Consider the following 14,640-nt stretch of genomic DNA (forward strand, 5'->3'; position numbering starts at 1 on the left):
AGAACCAGATACATTTGATGAGCTGTGTTTTGCTGCAGTATTGTTGGAACAACAAAAGCTTCTCTTTCAGCTCTGGGCTTGCAGAATCTCAGTTAATGAGATACTCCCTATGGGAGGGAAACAAGATGGGTATTGAAAATAGGAGATTTATGCCCTTATCTGTTACTTATTCTGAGACATGTACTTGTTGTATAAAAATGGCTTCAGGACTGTCTTTATTGTCCCAGCTATACTTTTTCTTTGTTTTACCAGTTGAGCTGGTGTTTGATTTTCATGTTAGTATGCGTGAGGGACAACCCCGGTGTATCTGGCTCATGAAAGCCTGCTTGACCTATTTACCACACCTCCCCTCCCACAGCCAACCCACTGCTCCGGTTTTCCTTTCCTGATTCTGCGGCTCCCGGTCCCATCGCTGTGCCCTGGCATGTGTTCACTTGGGCCCTGCCTTGGTGTTGCCAGTCTCGGGTCTGAGTCACTGTTTCATCCAGACCTCCCATGTGTATGTTACGCTGGGTTCCAAATGCCGATCTGCATACCAGACACATAGCTGAGCCAAGTTACCATTTTCCCATCCCACTTACCACGTCGTCAGGCGCTCACCCCTCATACTGAAGATTCTGTTTTCTTTGCTCCAGTTACGTTTCTCCACCCGTGCGTGACTCTCACAATGGAAATAAAAGGGCATCCTCACATGGGAGTGACGATGCTAATGGCAGCGTGGGGTGAGGTCAGCAGAAAATAGCATGGGCTCACCAGTGATTGTGTAAATAGCAGTGAGAGCCAAGAGGATGAAGATCGCCAGGTATAGGTCCAATCCCAAGGCCAGGGTGATGAATATGGCTCCAGAAAATATGTCTGACTAGAGAGAGAACAGACAGGGTGGAAAGGAAACACGCCGTGCATCACTCAGCTCTTCACCAACGCCTTCCCACGAATATTTGATGCTCCCTGGTGGCCTAGTGGTTAGGATTCAGCGCTCTTCCAGCCTCGGCCCAGGTTCAATTCCCAGTCAGGAAAAGCCTTTCTCTTCTCTCTGCTTGCCACCTACCAACAACCCTAGTGAGACCATACCATCCTTTGGGGCTTACCAGGTAGTGCTAGAAGAAAAGAACCTGCCTGCCTATGCAGGAGGCATAAGAGATGGCAGTTCTATCCCCAGGCTGGGAAGGTCCCCTGGAAAAGGGCGTGGTCACCCACTCCCTTGCCTGGAGAATCCCAGGGACAGAGGAGCCTGGCGGGCTACAGTTCGTGGAGGAACAAAAGAGTCAGACATAACTGAACACTCTTGGACCCTACACATTACTGGAGGTTGAGAACCAGTGAACAATATGATCTTTTTAAAACTTGGGGCAGGGGAAGGCTGTGAAAGTCGTTGATCTGTTTAATAAGTAACCAGGACAGAAGCTGTTATCATTGTATGAGAGTACACAAAATGTCGTGTCTAGGATTACTGATACCACTTAAGACGTAACCTGTAGGTAAGGATGGACTCCTGCTACAGGCTCTTCCCAGCTGACCATGCCAGACCGTGCACAGTCACACACATGCTCTGGGCCTCTGTGCTGCCCCATTCAGCTCCCCAGCCTTCCACCCACTCTCCACCAGCAGGAACCCACCACCTCAGGAGGCTGCCCCCCTTGGGGGCTCCCTTTGGTACCTGTCATTCTGCTCCAGCACTTTGCTCATACTCTAGCATCATTAAGCTCTAGATGTCAGAGCCAGAAGAGAGCGGAGATCACCAGCTCCCACAGAGGAGCATGTAAGCATGAAGCCCCGGACACCTGCAGGCTCCTCTGCCTCCCCTGGGCTCTCCTCAGCTTCCTGTCCTGGGACTTAAGCGCTCCCAGCCCTCACCAGTGAGGGCGACCTCCAATTCCACCCAGCATTGACTGCCATCCTCTTTCCTGGCCTGCGGCATATTTCCTGTACTTATCCACACACTCGAGTCCAGCTCTTAGTTTACTATATTTGCATATAATGTCATAAAGTGCTATTTCACGTGTAAAATTCTAATGCCCTTCACGACGTGGTGAACTGCTAGTGAACAGGAATCTTGCTCCCCTAACATGGAGCCCAGCAATTTACAATAAGTACTGGGAAATGCTCACGTTGCATTAGGAAGGCTCGGGCCATCTAATCTAAGCAGCTGGCTCACTTCCAATCATTATTTGGCTCAACAGAGGATCAATTAAGCAGCGTGAACTTCTGCTCCGTGAACTGCCTGGACTATAAACTTGCACGAGATTATGTCCTTAGTCACTGATACCTGAGGAGATTTTTCTTTGATTTCTAGAAGTACTGCTGAATCTTCAAATTTCTTCTTTCCTCAATAATTATCTCCAAGAGACTTAACTTAAAAAAAAAACCTTTAGAATTCTTTAACACTTGTTTGGGACATTCATTTCGTACCGGTATCTCAAATAAAACAGGGTTAAGCATAGTTTAATAATACAAAATACTTTCCCTTCTGGTCTTCACGTTAGATAGTCAAGCTGAAAAGAAAAATGGAAACCTAGAGTGGCCTTGACAATGAGAATGAAAAGGTTATCGTGCGGGGGGGGGGGGGGGGGAGCTAGAGAGCCCTTATTTCTGCTACTGAATTGCTGTGCTACTTGAATGAGACTTTCTGCTCCTTCTGTACATCCACTATTTTTTTCATAGTCTTAGTGAAAGGATGGGTTTATACTCTGGAGGCTCTTGTGACTCAGAATTCTTTTACTCTATGAATGCAGTTTCCGAAGCTCCCTTTTCTTTTTTTTTTTTTGCAGAAACTCTTGGTAGAGAGACCCCCTGGTGGCTCAGATTGTAAAGAATCTGCCTGCAGTGCAGGAGACCTGGGTTTGATCCTTGGGTTGGGAAGATCCCCTGGAGAAGGGAACTGCTACCCAGTGCAGAATTCTTGCCTGGAGAATTCCATGGACAGAGGAGCCTGCTGGGCTATGGTCCATGGGGTCACAAAGAGTCAGACACAACTGAGTGATTAACATGTTCAGAGAGACCCCAAGTAGTTTTAGAACATCCATATGTGGCCTGACCCATAAAGTTCTCTGATCTTAGCACTCTTGTCCCTCATGAAGCTGCAACGCCAGGAGGGCACTGAACTCACTGAGATCCTCAGAGCCACACAGATGAACAGGGAGAGGATGGAGAGGTAGGCCTGGAGCCGCTTCCCACCAAACCGCTTCCTCAGGTATTCCGGCATAGTCGTCACCTGTGAGACAGACACCGGCAGGGATTCATCTTCAGGGCCCCACACGTTCAGATGATCCAACATGGATTAGGCCTCTGTGGACAGGTCACTGCATGTGGCAGTCACCCTCGAGGGGGTAACACCCCAAAGTGGGGAGACGTGAGTGAGAAGGCACAGCCCCTGGGGAAACTGTGAGTCTGGGATGAACATGGGCCTTGGACTCAGCATTCTTGGGATCTATTCCCAGATTGTGACCTTTGGCAAATGACATTCTCTCTGAAACTCCGTTTTCTCACCTGTAATGTGGGGCTTTAATATGGAAGTAGGTGTAAAATACCTACCACAACACCAAATGAATGGTGACGCTCAAGAGATAATATTTATTATTTTCACTGACAATGTTGCAGTCTAGCAAAAACAATATAAATGATCGACTGCAATTACGGTTACATGATAAATAGATAATTGAATAAATTGCTAATATACTTCTGTATGTACATTCATATGATTATCTTTATTGAAAAGAAGAGTTACATTAAATCCTATATAGACAAAAAGCTGACATTATCATAATTGAAATATTAGATCAGCTGTGTGATCAGCTTAAAGGGTACATTTTTCTGGTATCTTCATAGCAGAACAAGCTCATGGTTTCATCTCCTCCAATATAAAAGAATCTTAAATAAACATTTATATAATATTAGCAAAAGCAAGAAGGGGAACTCTTGGGGCTCAGAAACTGTGCAGGACCACCTCAAGGATGGTAAGCCATGTCTAAGAACACATGCATGAGTTATGTGCTGTGGGTCCTTGCACCAAAGAGAGCAGAGCTTGCTCAAGCCTGGAATCAGAAGGGACTCAGGATGAGCAAAGGACCACACAGTGACATGCAGAGGCAGTAGACAGTGAAGCGTGGTTCCCTGGAGCCCCATCCCAGGAATTATCCCAGGACACAGCCCCCCTCAGCTGCAGAAGGAGTAAGGATGGCAGTTAGGCTCCAAGAGGCACAGCAGTGCCCCAGTTGGTTGGCAACACCCAAGTTGAAGGGGAGCCACCAGAGCATGGTACTTCCTGCTGCTGCTGCTGCTAAGTCGCGTCAGTCATGTCCGACTCTGTGCGACCCATAGACGGAAGCCCACCAGGCTCCTCCGTCCCTGGGATTCTCCAGGCAAGAACACTGGAGTGGGTTGCCATTTCCTTCTCCAATGCATGAAAGTGAAAAGTGAAAGGGAAGTCGCTTGGTCGTGTCCAACTCTTAGCGACCCCATGGACTGCAGCCTACCATGCTCCTCCGTCCATGGGATTTTCCAGGCAAGAGTACTGGAGTGGAGTGCCATTGCCTTCTCTGATGGTACTTCCTACTCCTCATTTAAAAAAAAGCTACCTTCCAAACATCAGAATAACAAAAATTAGAATAAAGGAAAATATTATGTGTTGGTAAGAATGTCAGAAAAATGGAATCTCCACAACAGTGATCAGCAAGAGGATAGGTGACTGCAGCCATTTTTAAGAGCAATCCTGCAGCGCTTCGTGGTCTTTTTTAAATTTTTCAAAATTCTTTTATGATTTGCATTATTTTTTGGCTGTGCTAGGCATGTGTTGCTGCTTGGAGGCTTTCTCTAGTTGCAGCAAATGGGGCCTGCTCCTTGTTGGCGGTGCATGGACTTCTCATTGCAGTGGCTTTTTCTTGTCTCAGAGCACAGGCTCTAGGAGCTGGTTTCAGTAGTTTTGTGGGCGGCACGTGGGCTCAGTAGTGTGGCACACGGGCTGAGCTGTCCAGCGACGTGTGGGATCTTCCTGGGCCAGGGATCAAACCCATGTCTCTTGCACTGGCAGGCAGATTCTTTACCACTGGACCACCAGGGAAGTCCAGTAGTTAGTGGTCTTATGTAAACATATACTCAGAGATTCTGGGACGAATAATGTTACTCAGGTTTCATAGCTGAGCAGAAAAAGTGAGGGAATAAACGAATGCCTGACATGTGCAGCAGAGAACACCTGAGGATACTCACCCCTGCCTTGATGTAAATGGGGACGAAGAACCACCCTAGAACCAGCAACAGCAGCAAGGCCTACAAGAAACCAAGGACAGGGTGGAAGTTAGAGAGGTTTGGCTTGTGGGCCTTTTCACTTCACAACCTCCAAATCTGAAAAGAAAATGTTTGCTTTGATCCTGTCCCGCTCAAACAGTTATGATCCCAAGACAGCTGTGGGTCCATTTTTTCTGCTTCCATGATACAGAGATCACCATTTCCTGGGGCTTAGAATGTGGCAAAGATGTGTGGTGAAAAATGGACAGTCAGAGATCTGAGCCCAGCTGGACCACTAGAAGGTCATAAATCTTTACCATAAGGAATTATTCTTAAAAAAAAAATTATTTAGCTCTGTCGAATCTTCCTTGCAGCACATGGAATCTTTCTGTGTGGTGAGTGGGCTTAGTTGCCCTGTAGCCTGTGGGATCTTAGTTCCCCCACCATGGATTGAACCCTTATCCCCTATATTGGAAGGTGGATTCTTAACCGCTAAGCCACCAGGGAAGTCCCCAGGAATTATTCTTGAATGTCAGGAATCATATAGAGTGACAAACCAATGAGAAATTTAGAGGCAGACGAATATTCCCAGTGCCCCCCAAGCCTTGCCAAATATAATAATGATAACTGTATAATCTTACATGAATATTAATATTTATGAAAAAGTCTTCACTTCTATCACTCATGCTGTCCTCACAGTACCAGGTTAGGCAGATGCGATAAGCACAGTTATTCCTGTTTTATGGAGGGGTAACTTGAACCTTACGGAGATTAAGCAAATCCAAGGCCACAGGCTAAAAGAGCCAGGCTCTCAGCAAGCTGATAATCACACTCCCTGGGGCCATAGGGCATTTTGTTCATGCTTCTGGAGGCTGGCTCCTTTCTCGACTCCATGGCACCATCAAAGCAAAACCCAGACGATAAGGCACACGTGGTGGCTGGGTCCATTCTGAGTCTCTGACACTACTAAAGTAATTATAAGGGCAAAATCTTCAATAGGGGCGGGGCACGGTTACTAGTGACAACGCATGGTTCCTTGCTGAGTCTATCCAGGATAGTCTGTTTATGTATATATATTTTACAATGATCCAGCTTTCTTCCACGTAAGCATTTCCCTGACTGATAGGCATATACACGCACAAGCAAACTCTAGAAAGGATAAGAGAATAGAACCGAAAACAGTCAACTCAAGAAATGTGTACAGCATGTGCCCGGTCAAATGCTGGATGATGGGGTGGTGTGAATGACACGAGAGCAGATGGCCCCTGTATTAAGGATCTTAGAGTCTAATTAAGAAGTCACAGCTTGCACGGTGAGATGGCAGTCGAGCAATTAGGGACTCAGTCACCAAGACTTAGAGATTCGATCTACTACCTTGGCTGCGACGAAGCGCAGCGCGCGGCGGAGAGGAGCTACCCCACGTCTGAGGTCAGGGGCAGAAGTCGGGAGAACCCCGCGCCCGAGGGGCGGCGGCCAGGAGGAGCGACCCCACGTCCAAGGAGCGGTGGCTGCGTGAGTGCCAGAGGGCCTAGAGGAGCTATTCCACGTTCAAGGTTGAGAGGGGCAGCGTCGAGGAGATACCCCTTGTCCAAGGTAAGGAGGAGCGGCTGCTCTTTGCTGGAGCAGCCGTGAAGAGATATCCCATGTCCAAAGTAAGAGAAACTCAAGTAAGATGGTAGGTGTTGCAAGAGGGCAGACACACTGAAACCATAATCACAGAAAACTAGTCAATCTAATCACACTAGGACCACAGCCTTTTCTAACTCAGTGAAACTAAGCCATGCCCTGTGTGGCCACCCAAGATGGGCGGGCATATTGGAGAGGTCTGACACAATGTGGTCCACTGGAGAAAGGAATGGCAAACCACTTCAGTATTCTTGCCTTGAGAATCTCATGAACAGCATGAAAAGGCAAAATGATAGGATACTGAAAGAGGAACTCCCCAGGTCAGTAGGTGCCAAATATGCTAATGGAGATCAGTGGAGAAATAACTCCAGAAAGAATGAAGGGATGGAGCCAAAGCAAAAACAATCCCCAGTTGTGGATGTGACTGGTGATAGAAGCAAGGTCCGATGCTGTAAAGAGCAATATTGCATAGGAACCTGGAATGTCAGGTCCATGAATCAAGGCAAATTGGAAGTGGTCAAACAGGAGATGGCAAGGGTGAACGTCGACATTCTAGGAATCAGGGAACTAAAATGGACTGGAATGGGTGAATTTAACTCAGATGACCATTATATCTACTGCTGCGGGCAGGAATCCCTCAGAAGAAATGGAGTAGCCATCATGGTCAACAAAAGAGTCCAAAATGCAGTACTTGGATGCAATCTCAAAAACGACAGAATGATCTCTGTTCATTTCCAAGGCAAACCATTCAATATCACAGTTATCCAAGTCTATGCCCCAACCAGTAATGCTGAAGAAGCTGAACGGTTCTATGAAGACCTACAAGATCTTTTAGAACTAACATCCAAAAAAGATGTCCTTCTCATTCTAGGGGACTGGAATGCAAAAGTAGGAAGTCAAGAAACACCTGGAGTAACAGGCAAATTTGGCCTTGGAATATGGAATGAAGCAAGGCAAAGAGTAATAGAGTTTTGCCAAGAAAATGCACTGGTCATAGCAAACACCCTCTTCCACCAACACGAGAAGACTCTACACATGGACATCACCAGAAGGTCAACACCGAAATCAGATTGATTAATTCTTTGCAGCCAAAGATGGAGAAGCTCTATACAGTCAACAAAAATGAGACCAGAAGCTGACTGTGGCTCAGATCATGAACTCCTTATTGCCAAATTCAGACTTAGAACTTAGACTTAGACTTAGATCTTCAGATTGAAGAAAGTAGGGGAAACCATTAGACCATTCAGGTATTGCCAAATTCAGACTTAGAACTTAGACTTAGACTTAGATCTTCAGATTGAAGAAAGTAGGGGAAACCATTAGACCATTCAGGTATGACCTAAATCAAATCCCTTATGATTATACAGTGGAAGTGAGAAATGGATTTAAGGGACTAGATCTGATAGATAGAGTGCCTGATGAACTATGGGCGGAGGTTCGTGACACTGTAAGGAGACAGGGATCAATACCATTCCTATGGAAAAAAAATGTAAAAAAGCAAAATGGCTGTCTGGGGAGGCCTTACAAATAGCTGTGAAAAGAAGAGAAGTGAAAAACAAAGGAGAAAAGGAAAGATACAAGCATCTGAATGCAGAGTTCCAAAGAATAGCAAGGAGAGATAAGAAAGCCTTCCTCAGCGATCAATGCAAAGAAATAGAGGAAAAGAACAGACTGGGAAAGACTAGAGATCTCTTCAAGAAAATTAGAGATAGCAAGGGAACATTTCATGCAAAGATTGACTTGATAAAGGACAGAAATGACATGGACCTAACAGAAGCAGAAGATATTAAGAAGAGGTGGCAAGAATACACAGAAGAACTGTACAAAAAAGATCTTCACGACCCAGATAATCACGATGGTGTGATCACTCACCTAGAGCTAGACATCCTGGAATGTGAAGTCAAGTGGGCCTTAGAAAGCATCACTATGAACAAAGCTAGTGGAGGTGATGGAATTCCAGTTGAGCTATTTCGAATCCTGAAAGATGATGCTGTGAAAGTGCTGCTCTCAATACGCCAGCAAATTTGGAAAATTCAGCAGTGGCCACAGGATGGGAAAAGGTCAGTTTTCATTCCAATCCCAAAGAAAGGCAATGCCAAAGAATGCTCAATCTACCACACAATTTCACTCATCTCACACGCTAGTAAGTAATGCTCAAAATTCTCCAAGCCAGGCTTCAGCAATATGTGAACCATGAACTTCCAGATGTTCAAGCTAGTTTTACAAAAGGCAGAGGAACTAGAGTTCAAATTGCCAACATATGCTGGATCATGGAAAAAGCCAGAGAGTTCCAGAAAAACATCTATTTCTGCTTTATTGACTATGCCAAAGCTTTTGACTGTGTAGATCACAATCAACTGTGGAAAATTCTGAAAGAGATGGAAGTACCAGACCACCTGACCTGCATCTTGAGAAACCTATATGCAGGTCAGGAAGCAACGGTTAGAACTGGACATGGAACAACAGACTGGTTCCAAATAGGAAAAGGAGTACGTCAAGGCTGTATATTGTCACCCTGCTTATTGAACTTCTATGCAGAGTACATCATGAGAAATGCTGGGCTGGAAGAAGCACAAGCTGAAATCAAGATTGCTGGGAGAAATATCAATAACCTGAGATATGTAGATGACACCACCCTTATGGCAGAAAGTGAAGAGGAGCTAAAAAGCCTCTTGACGAAAGTGAAAGAGGAGAGTGAAAAAGTTGGATTAAAGCTCAACATTCAGAAAACGAAGATCATGGCAGCTGGTCCCATTACTTCATGGCAAATAGATGGGAAAACAGTGGAAACAGTGTCAGACTTTATTTTGTGGGGCTCCAAAATCACTGCAGATGGTGATTGCAGCCATGAAATTAAAAGAGGCTTACTCCTTGGAAGGAAAGTTATGACCAACCTAGACAGCATATTAAAAAGCAGAGACATTACTTTGCCAACAAAGGTCTGTCTAGTCAAGGCTATGATTTTTCCAGTGGTCATGTATGTATGTGAGAGTTGGACTGTGAAGAAGGCTGAGCTCCAAAGAATTGATGCTTTTGACCTGTGGTGTTGGAGAAAACTCTTGGGAGTCCCTTGGACTGCAAGGAGATCCAACCAGTCCATTCTGAAGGAGATCAGCCCTGGGATTTCTTTGGAGGGAATGATGCTGAAGCTGAAACTCCAGTACTTTGGCCACCTGATGCAAAGAGTTGACTCATTGGAAAAGACTCTGATGCTGGGAGGGATTGGAGGCAGGAGGAAAAGGGGACGACAGAGGATGAGATGGGTGGATGACACCACTGACTCAATGGACGTGAGTCTGAAGTGAACTCCGGGAGATGGTGATGGACAGGGAGGCCTGGCGTGCTGCGATTCATGGGGTCGCAAAGAGTTGGACACGACTGAGCAACTGAGCTGAACTGATGTTGTCACTTGCTTGGCCAGTTTCTACACCTGTGTCTGGCATCAGCCTCAGGAAGTTCCCTGGACACGGGCCTGGTCCTACCCACCGTCTAGGATCGATGCCCCTTCTGCACCCATCCACGCCCCTGCTGTTTCCTTCTGTTGAGATCTCTCAACACTCCGCGCATGCCTGTCTCCTTGTACTTGCTACAGTGTAGTGAATGTCTATCTGTCTCTCCCACTGAGCTGTAAGCTTTTCAAAGAAGGGGTCATTACTTGTACATTTTTTAAATTTCTTGCTTCTAATTCAGACTGAATGTATAATGTAGCTTGGGGCAGGGGAAGAGATAGAAATGAGAGCTAACATGATCAAGGAGGTTAAATAAAAGTGGGATTAAATGATATAGAGATGACTTCCCTGGTGGGAATAATGGCTTCAGTGAAATCTCAGAGGTAGGGTATGGCCCAGGCAAAATGGGCTACAAGGGGAAGGCCCTGAGGTTCAAGAAGGAGAAATAGAAGTCAAACCAAAGAAGAGTTTGTCCTATGCAGAAAAGAAAAGTGCAAGTGAAAGTCGCTCAGTCGTGTCCAGGTCTTTGCGACACCATGGACTGTACAGTCCATGGAATTCTCCAGCCAAAATACTGGAGTGGGTAGCCTTTCCCTTCTCCAGGGGATCTTTCCAACCCAGGGATCGAACCCAGATCTCCTGCATTGCAGGTGGATTCTTTACCAGCTGAGCCACAAGGGAAGCCCAAGAACACTAGAGTGGGAAACTCAGACAAACACAGCTAGAGTTTTGATTTAAAGGAAAAAGCTTGTGATGTCACTTACGTTCCATTCAAATGCTGCAATGGCAATCCCTGAAGCCGCTCCCGTCCCTGCCAGCCCCACAAAGTGGCCACTGCCGATGTTACTGGCGAAGAGAGAGGCGCCCATCTGGAATCCAAGGAAAAGACTAGGGTCAGAGTTAAAAGCCCCAAATTAGACTTCTTGAAAGCAGGAAAATGTGGCGGTTTTCCATTACTTCTCCATACAGCAGGAGTCAGCAAGCTTATAGCTTGTGGCCTAAATTTAGCTGGTCACCAGTGTTTGCACGGTTGGTATATAAGACTGTTTTTGTATTTTTGAATTATTTTTTGGCTGTGATGAGTCTTTTCATTTTGGTGCACAGGCTTCCCTGGTTTCTGGGCCTGGGCTCCAGAGTGGGCTCAGTAGCTGTGGCACTCGGGCTTAGTTATCCCTTGGCATGTGAGATCTTACCTCCCCAAGCAGGGATCAAACCTGCATCCCCTTCATTGGAAGGTGGGTTCTCAACCACTGGGCCACCAGGAAAGTCCCTGAATGGTTTTTTAAAAATTGAGAGAGTAGCATTGACATATATACACTCCCATGTGTAAGACAGATCACTAGTGGGAACCTGCTGTATCGCGCAGGGAGCTCAGCCTGGTGCTCTGGGAGGGGGGTTGCAGAGGGAGGGGACGTATACATACTTATGGATGACTCACATTGCCAGACCGCAGAAACTAATACAATACTGCAAACAGTTATCCTCTGCCGGGAGCCAGCGTGAGGAATCCCGCCCGTGGCAAAGGTCAGGAGGAAGGAAGCCCGACAAAACGCAAAGGCGTGATCTGCCGTCAGGGGTTTCCCCTGAGTTTTCCTGAACATCCACCCCCAAAAACCAGAGTCGGCCTGATTTTATTGTACTGTGCTTTCCACTCTTCTGCCTCTAAAAGGAATTAACTTAGGGCTCCAGTTAACAGTCTCCTGCATATAAGAAGAATGTCTCGGTTTGAACCCCCTTTGATGGCTCTCTAACTTGCCTGACAGGTTCCCCCAGACTTTTTGCAGCTTGTGAATTGCTTACAGCCCCCCAACCGTGAGAGGCACAAAGCTTAAAGCATCTTAGAGATACAGAGGCTTTTTCTAAAAAGCTAAAAATTATATTGGTGATGGGTTTTCACTGTTGACTCAATGACTTCTGCCAGGCCTCCATATTCTTTATCTTTTAGGCACCTGGGAGGATATTAATCAATGTAAACGGGATGCAGAAATAGGAGTATAGTAGTTTTGATGTTAGCAACACTAGACTTTTGAGTTAATTACTTTTCTTTGTTATATATCACTGCACTCCTCTTGTGTCCTTGCTATGTAAGAATGTAACTTTATTTAGTGCTTTCTCAGAGTGGCACCAGACTTTGGGAAGAACAACACAAATAAGTCTTCTGGTTGACAAACCCTTATCAGAAAAGGGCCATAAAATGTTAACTGGCCTTCTGGCCAGAAGATGATGTAAATCACCTAAGACTTATGTATACAACTAGGTATGCAGAGAGAAAGCCTGGTCTCGATAAGAGTCAGGGCAGCTGACGCTGCATAATTTTGTATTACCCATTGATCTCTATGTACAATCAAAAGTATAAAAAGCCTTCTGAACAATAAAGGATGGACTAGTTTCTCGGACTAGTCTCTCGAACTAGTTTCTTGGAAATCTGGCTTCCCCCGTGTCTCTCTCTCTCTTTCTCCCTCTCCCTCCCTCTCCTTTTCTGGCTGAATTCCCATCTGGAGCAAGGAGGCTCACCAAGTATACTTACTTGCCCAGGCTTTTAAGTTCCATGAGAGAGAGAGCCCAAGGCGGGGCACTCTCTGATATTCAAACGGACTCCAGTGGCCCAATGTAGATGGTGCAAATCTCTTGTCCTGAGATTTTATTGGCTTTCCCTCTAAACCAAGTTATGCAGACTCTTTTCTCCACTAAATTTTCCTACTACTCTATTTCTTCCTAATCTAATCTTATATTTCTAAATAAATAAGCTTTCCTCGCCTACGCCGTTCACCCTTCGAATTTCCCTGGATCCACCGGGGCTGGACCCTGGCAATCCTCCAATTAAAAATAAATTAAAAAAATATGAATCAGAGCCAAACCAGCTCTTTCCAAATGCCACACTACACCTGCTCTCGTAATTGGTGATGCATTCTCATTTATTAGAATGACAGGGCTGAGCTCTGATGCCAAGGGTTTAGGAAAAGAGACCCCAGAAGGCAGGCAGTCATTGCACCTCAGACATGATCAGCACTCTACATGTTTTCCTGGCTTGTCCTTAAACATACACACTGGAAATTTATCGCCAGGAAGCTTTGACTCACTCACCGGCCACCAGGTCACATCTCGACCAGCCAGAAAGAAGCCTCCAACAGTGCCCCGGTTAGTCCTCAGCATTGCCTGAGCAGAAGGGAAGACACTTATGAGTCAGGCCACAGAAAAAGCCCCTGAGATGCCCCAGAATCTCTGGCCGGGGTTCTGACAGACATGACCTTCTTTTCCAGCACTCCCTAAAAAGAAACAGTATCCTCAAAACTGTGATACAGCACCAATTTTTCAAGGACTTCAAAATCACACTTTCATAGAAACCAAGGCACTTTAAGAAGTCATATTTCTCAACTTCTGTCCTAATTACTCTGTTTATTTCCATTGATGAATACAGTGTGAGGCACCTATTGCTAAAGCTGTGCTTGGAAGGAAATTTGCAGCCTCCAGCTCGTTACTTAAAAGACAGAATGAATGTAAATAACTTAAGCGTCCAAATCAACTAAGTTATTGATAGAAAGGGAGCAAAGGAAAATAAAATCAATGTGATAATAACACAGCATCTTTATTCATGATGTCATGTGCTGGAAATGCCAAACAGGGTAAGTCTGCAGTCCCACTCTTGGCCCTGTTCACACGATGGGCTTGTCAGAAGAATCAAGTAAATCAGTGGAAGCATTACTGACTCACACATGAGAAAATGACCGCTTAGGGAGGGACAATAAAATCTGTGGCAGCTGATTTTATTGACAGCTGATTTAACGTACACTTTTCCCTCCCTCAATCATTTCCCCCAGCCTCAAGCCTTGAGCCCACTCTGAACATCCCACTAAGCTCCTACATACCCACAGTCCAACGGCCATCACCAACACAAAATAGATGACGATGACGGAGATGTCAGCAGCATTTTGTATACGCGCTGATGTCTCAGCAGGGCTGGGGGTTTCAGTCACAGCGCTGGGGCTTAGCGTGCTGGCCATGGTTGCAGGCACTGCTTTCCCCATCCCAGGGACAGCCCTTTTCTTATATGTGCCCTAGGTTAATGATCAGCCTCGGGCAAGTGGGGAGCACTATCAGAGCCATCTTCTGGGCAGGAGGACCTTTAAACCTTCCCTCTGAAGCTCTGAGACCCTGGCCCTCCAGCAATCCTGTTGGACCGGGTGGAGTGTGGGAAGGAGGGGTGACATGAGATGAGAAACGGGGTGAAAATTGGAGGTGGAGAGAGGCGTGTTCACTGTGTGGGAAGATGGCATCTTTAAGAAGATTTGAATAGTCTGGGTGAGGATTAGGGAGAGATGAAGGGGACAAACAGAGGGGTGCGATA

General features: G+C 46.0%; 1 protein-coding gene across 1 annotated transcript in view; it reads right to left on the reverse strand.

The window, feature by feature from the left end:
- The window catches only part of LOC138094039 (solute carrier family 5 member 4), a 30,184-nt gene extending 15,888 nt beyond the window's left edge, over positions 1-14,296 (reverse strand). The window contains exons 1-6 of the mRNA XM_068990209.1: positions 14,162-14,296; positions 13,380-13,451; positions 11,060-11,164; positions 5,203-5,262; positions 3,107-3,211; positions 754-859 (exon numbers count right to left, since the gene is read on the reverse strand). Of these exons, the coding sequence (XP_068846310.1) occupies positions 754-859; positions 3,107-3,211; positions 5,203-5,262; positions 11,060-11,164; positions 13,380-13,451; positions 14,162-14,296 (583 nt within the window). The remainder of the gene's footprint in view (positions 1-753; positions 860-3,106; positions 3,212-5,202; positions 5,263-11,059; positions 11,165-13,379; positions 13,452-14,161) is intronic.
- Positions 14,297-14,640: the final 344 nt, after the last annotated feature.

Source organism: Capricornis sumatraensis, chromosome 17 (genome assembly GCF_032405125.1).
Source record: "Capricornis sumatraensis isolate serow.1 chromosome 17, serow.2, whole genome shotgun sequence".
NCBI lineage: Eukaryota > Metazoa > Chordata > Mammalia > Artiodactyla > Bovidae > Capricornis > Capricornis sumatraensis.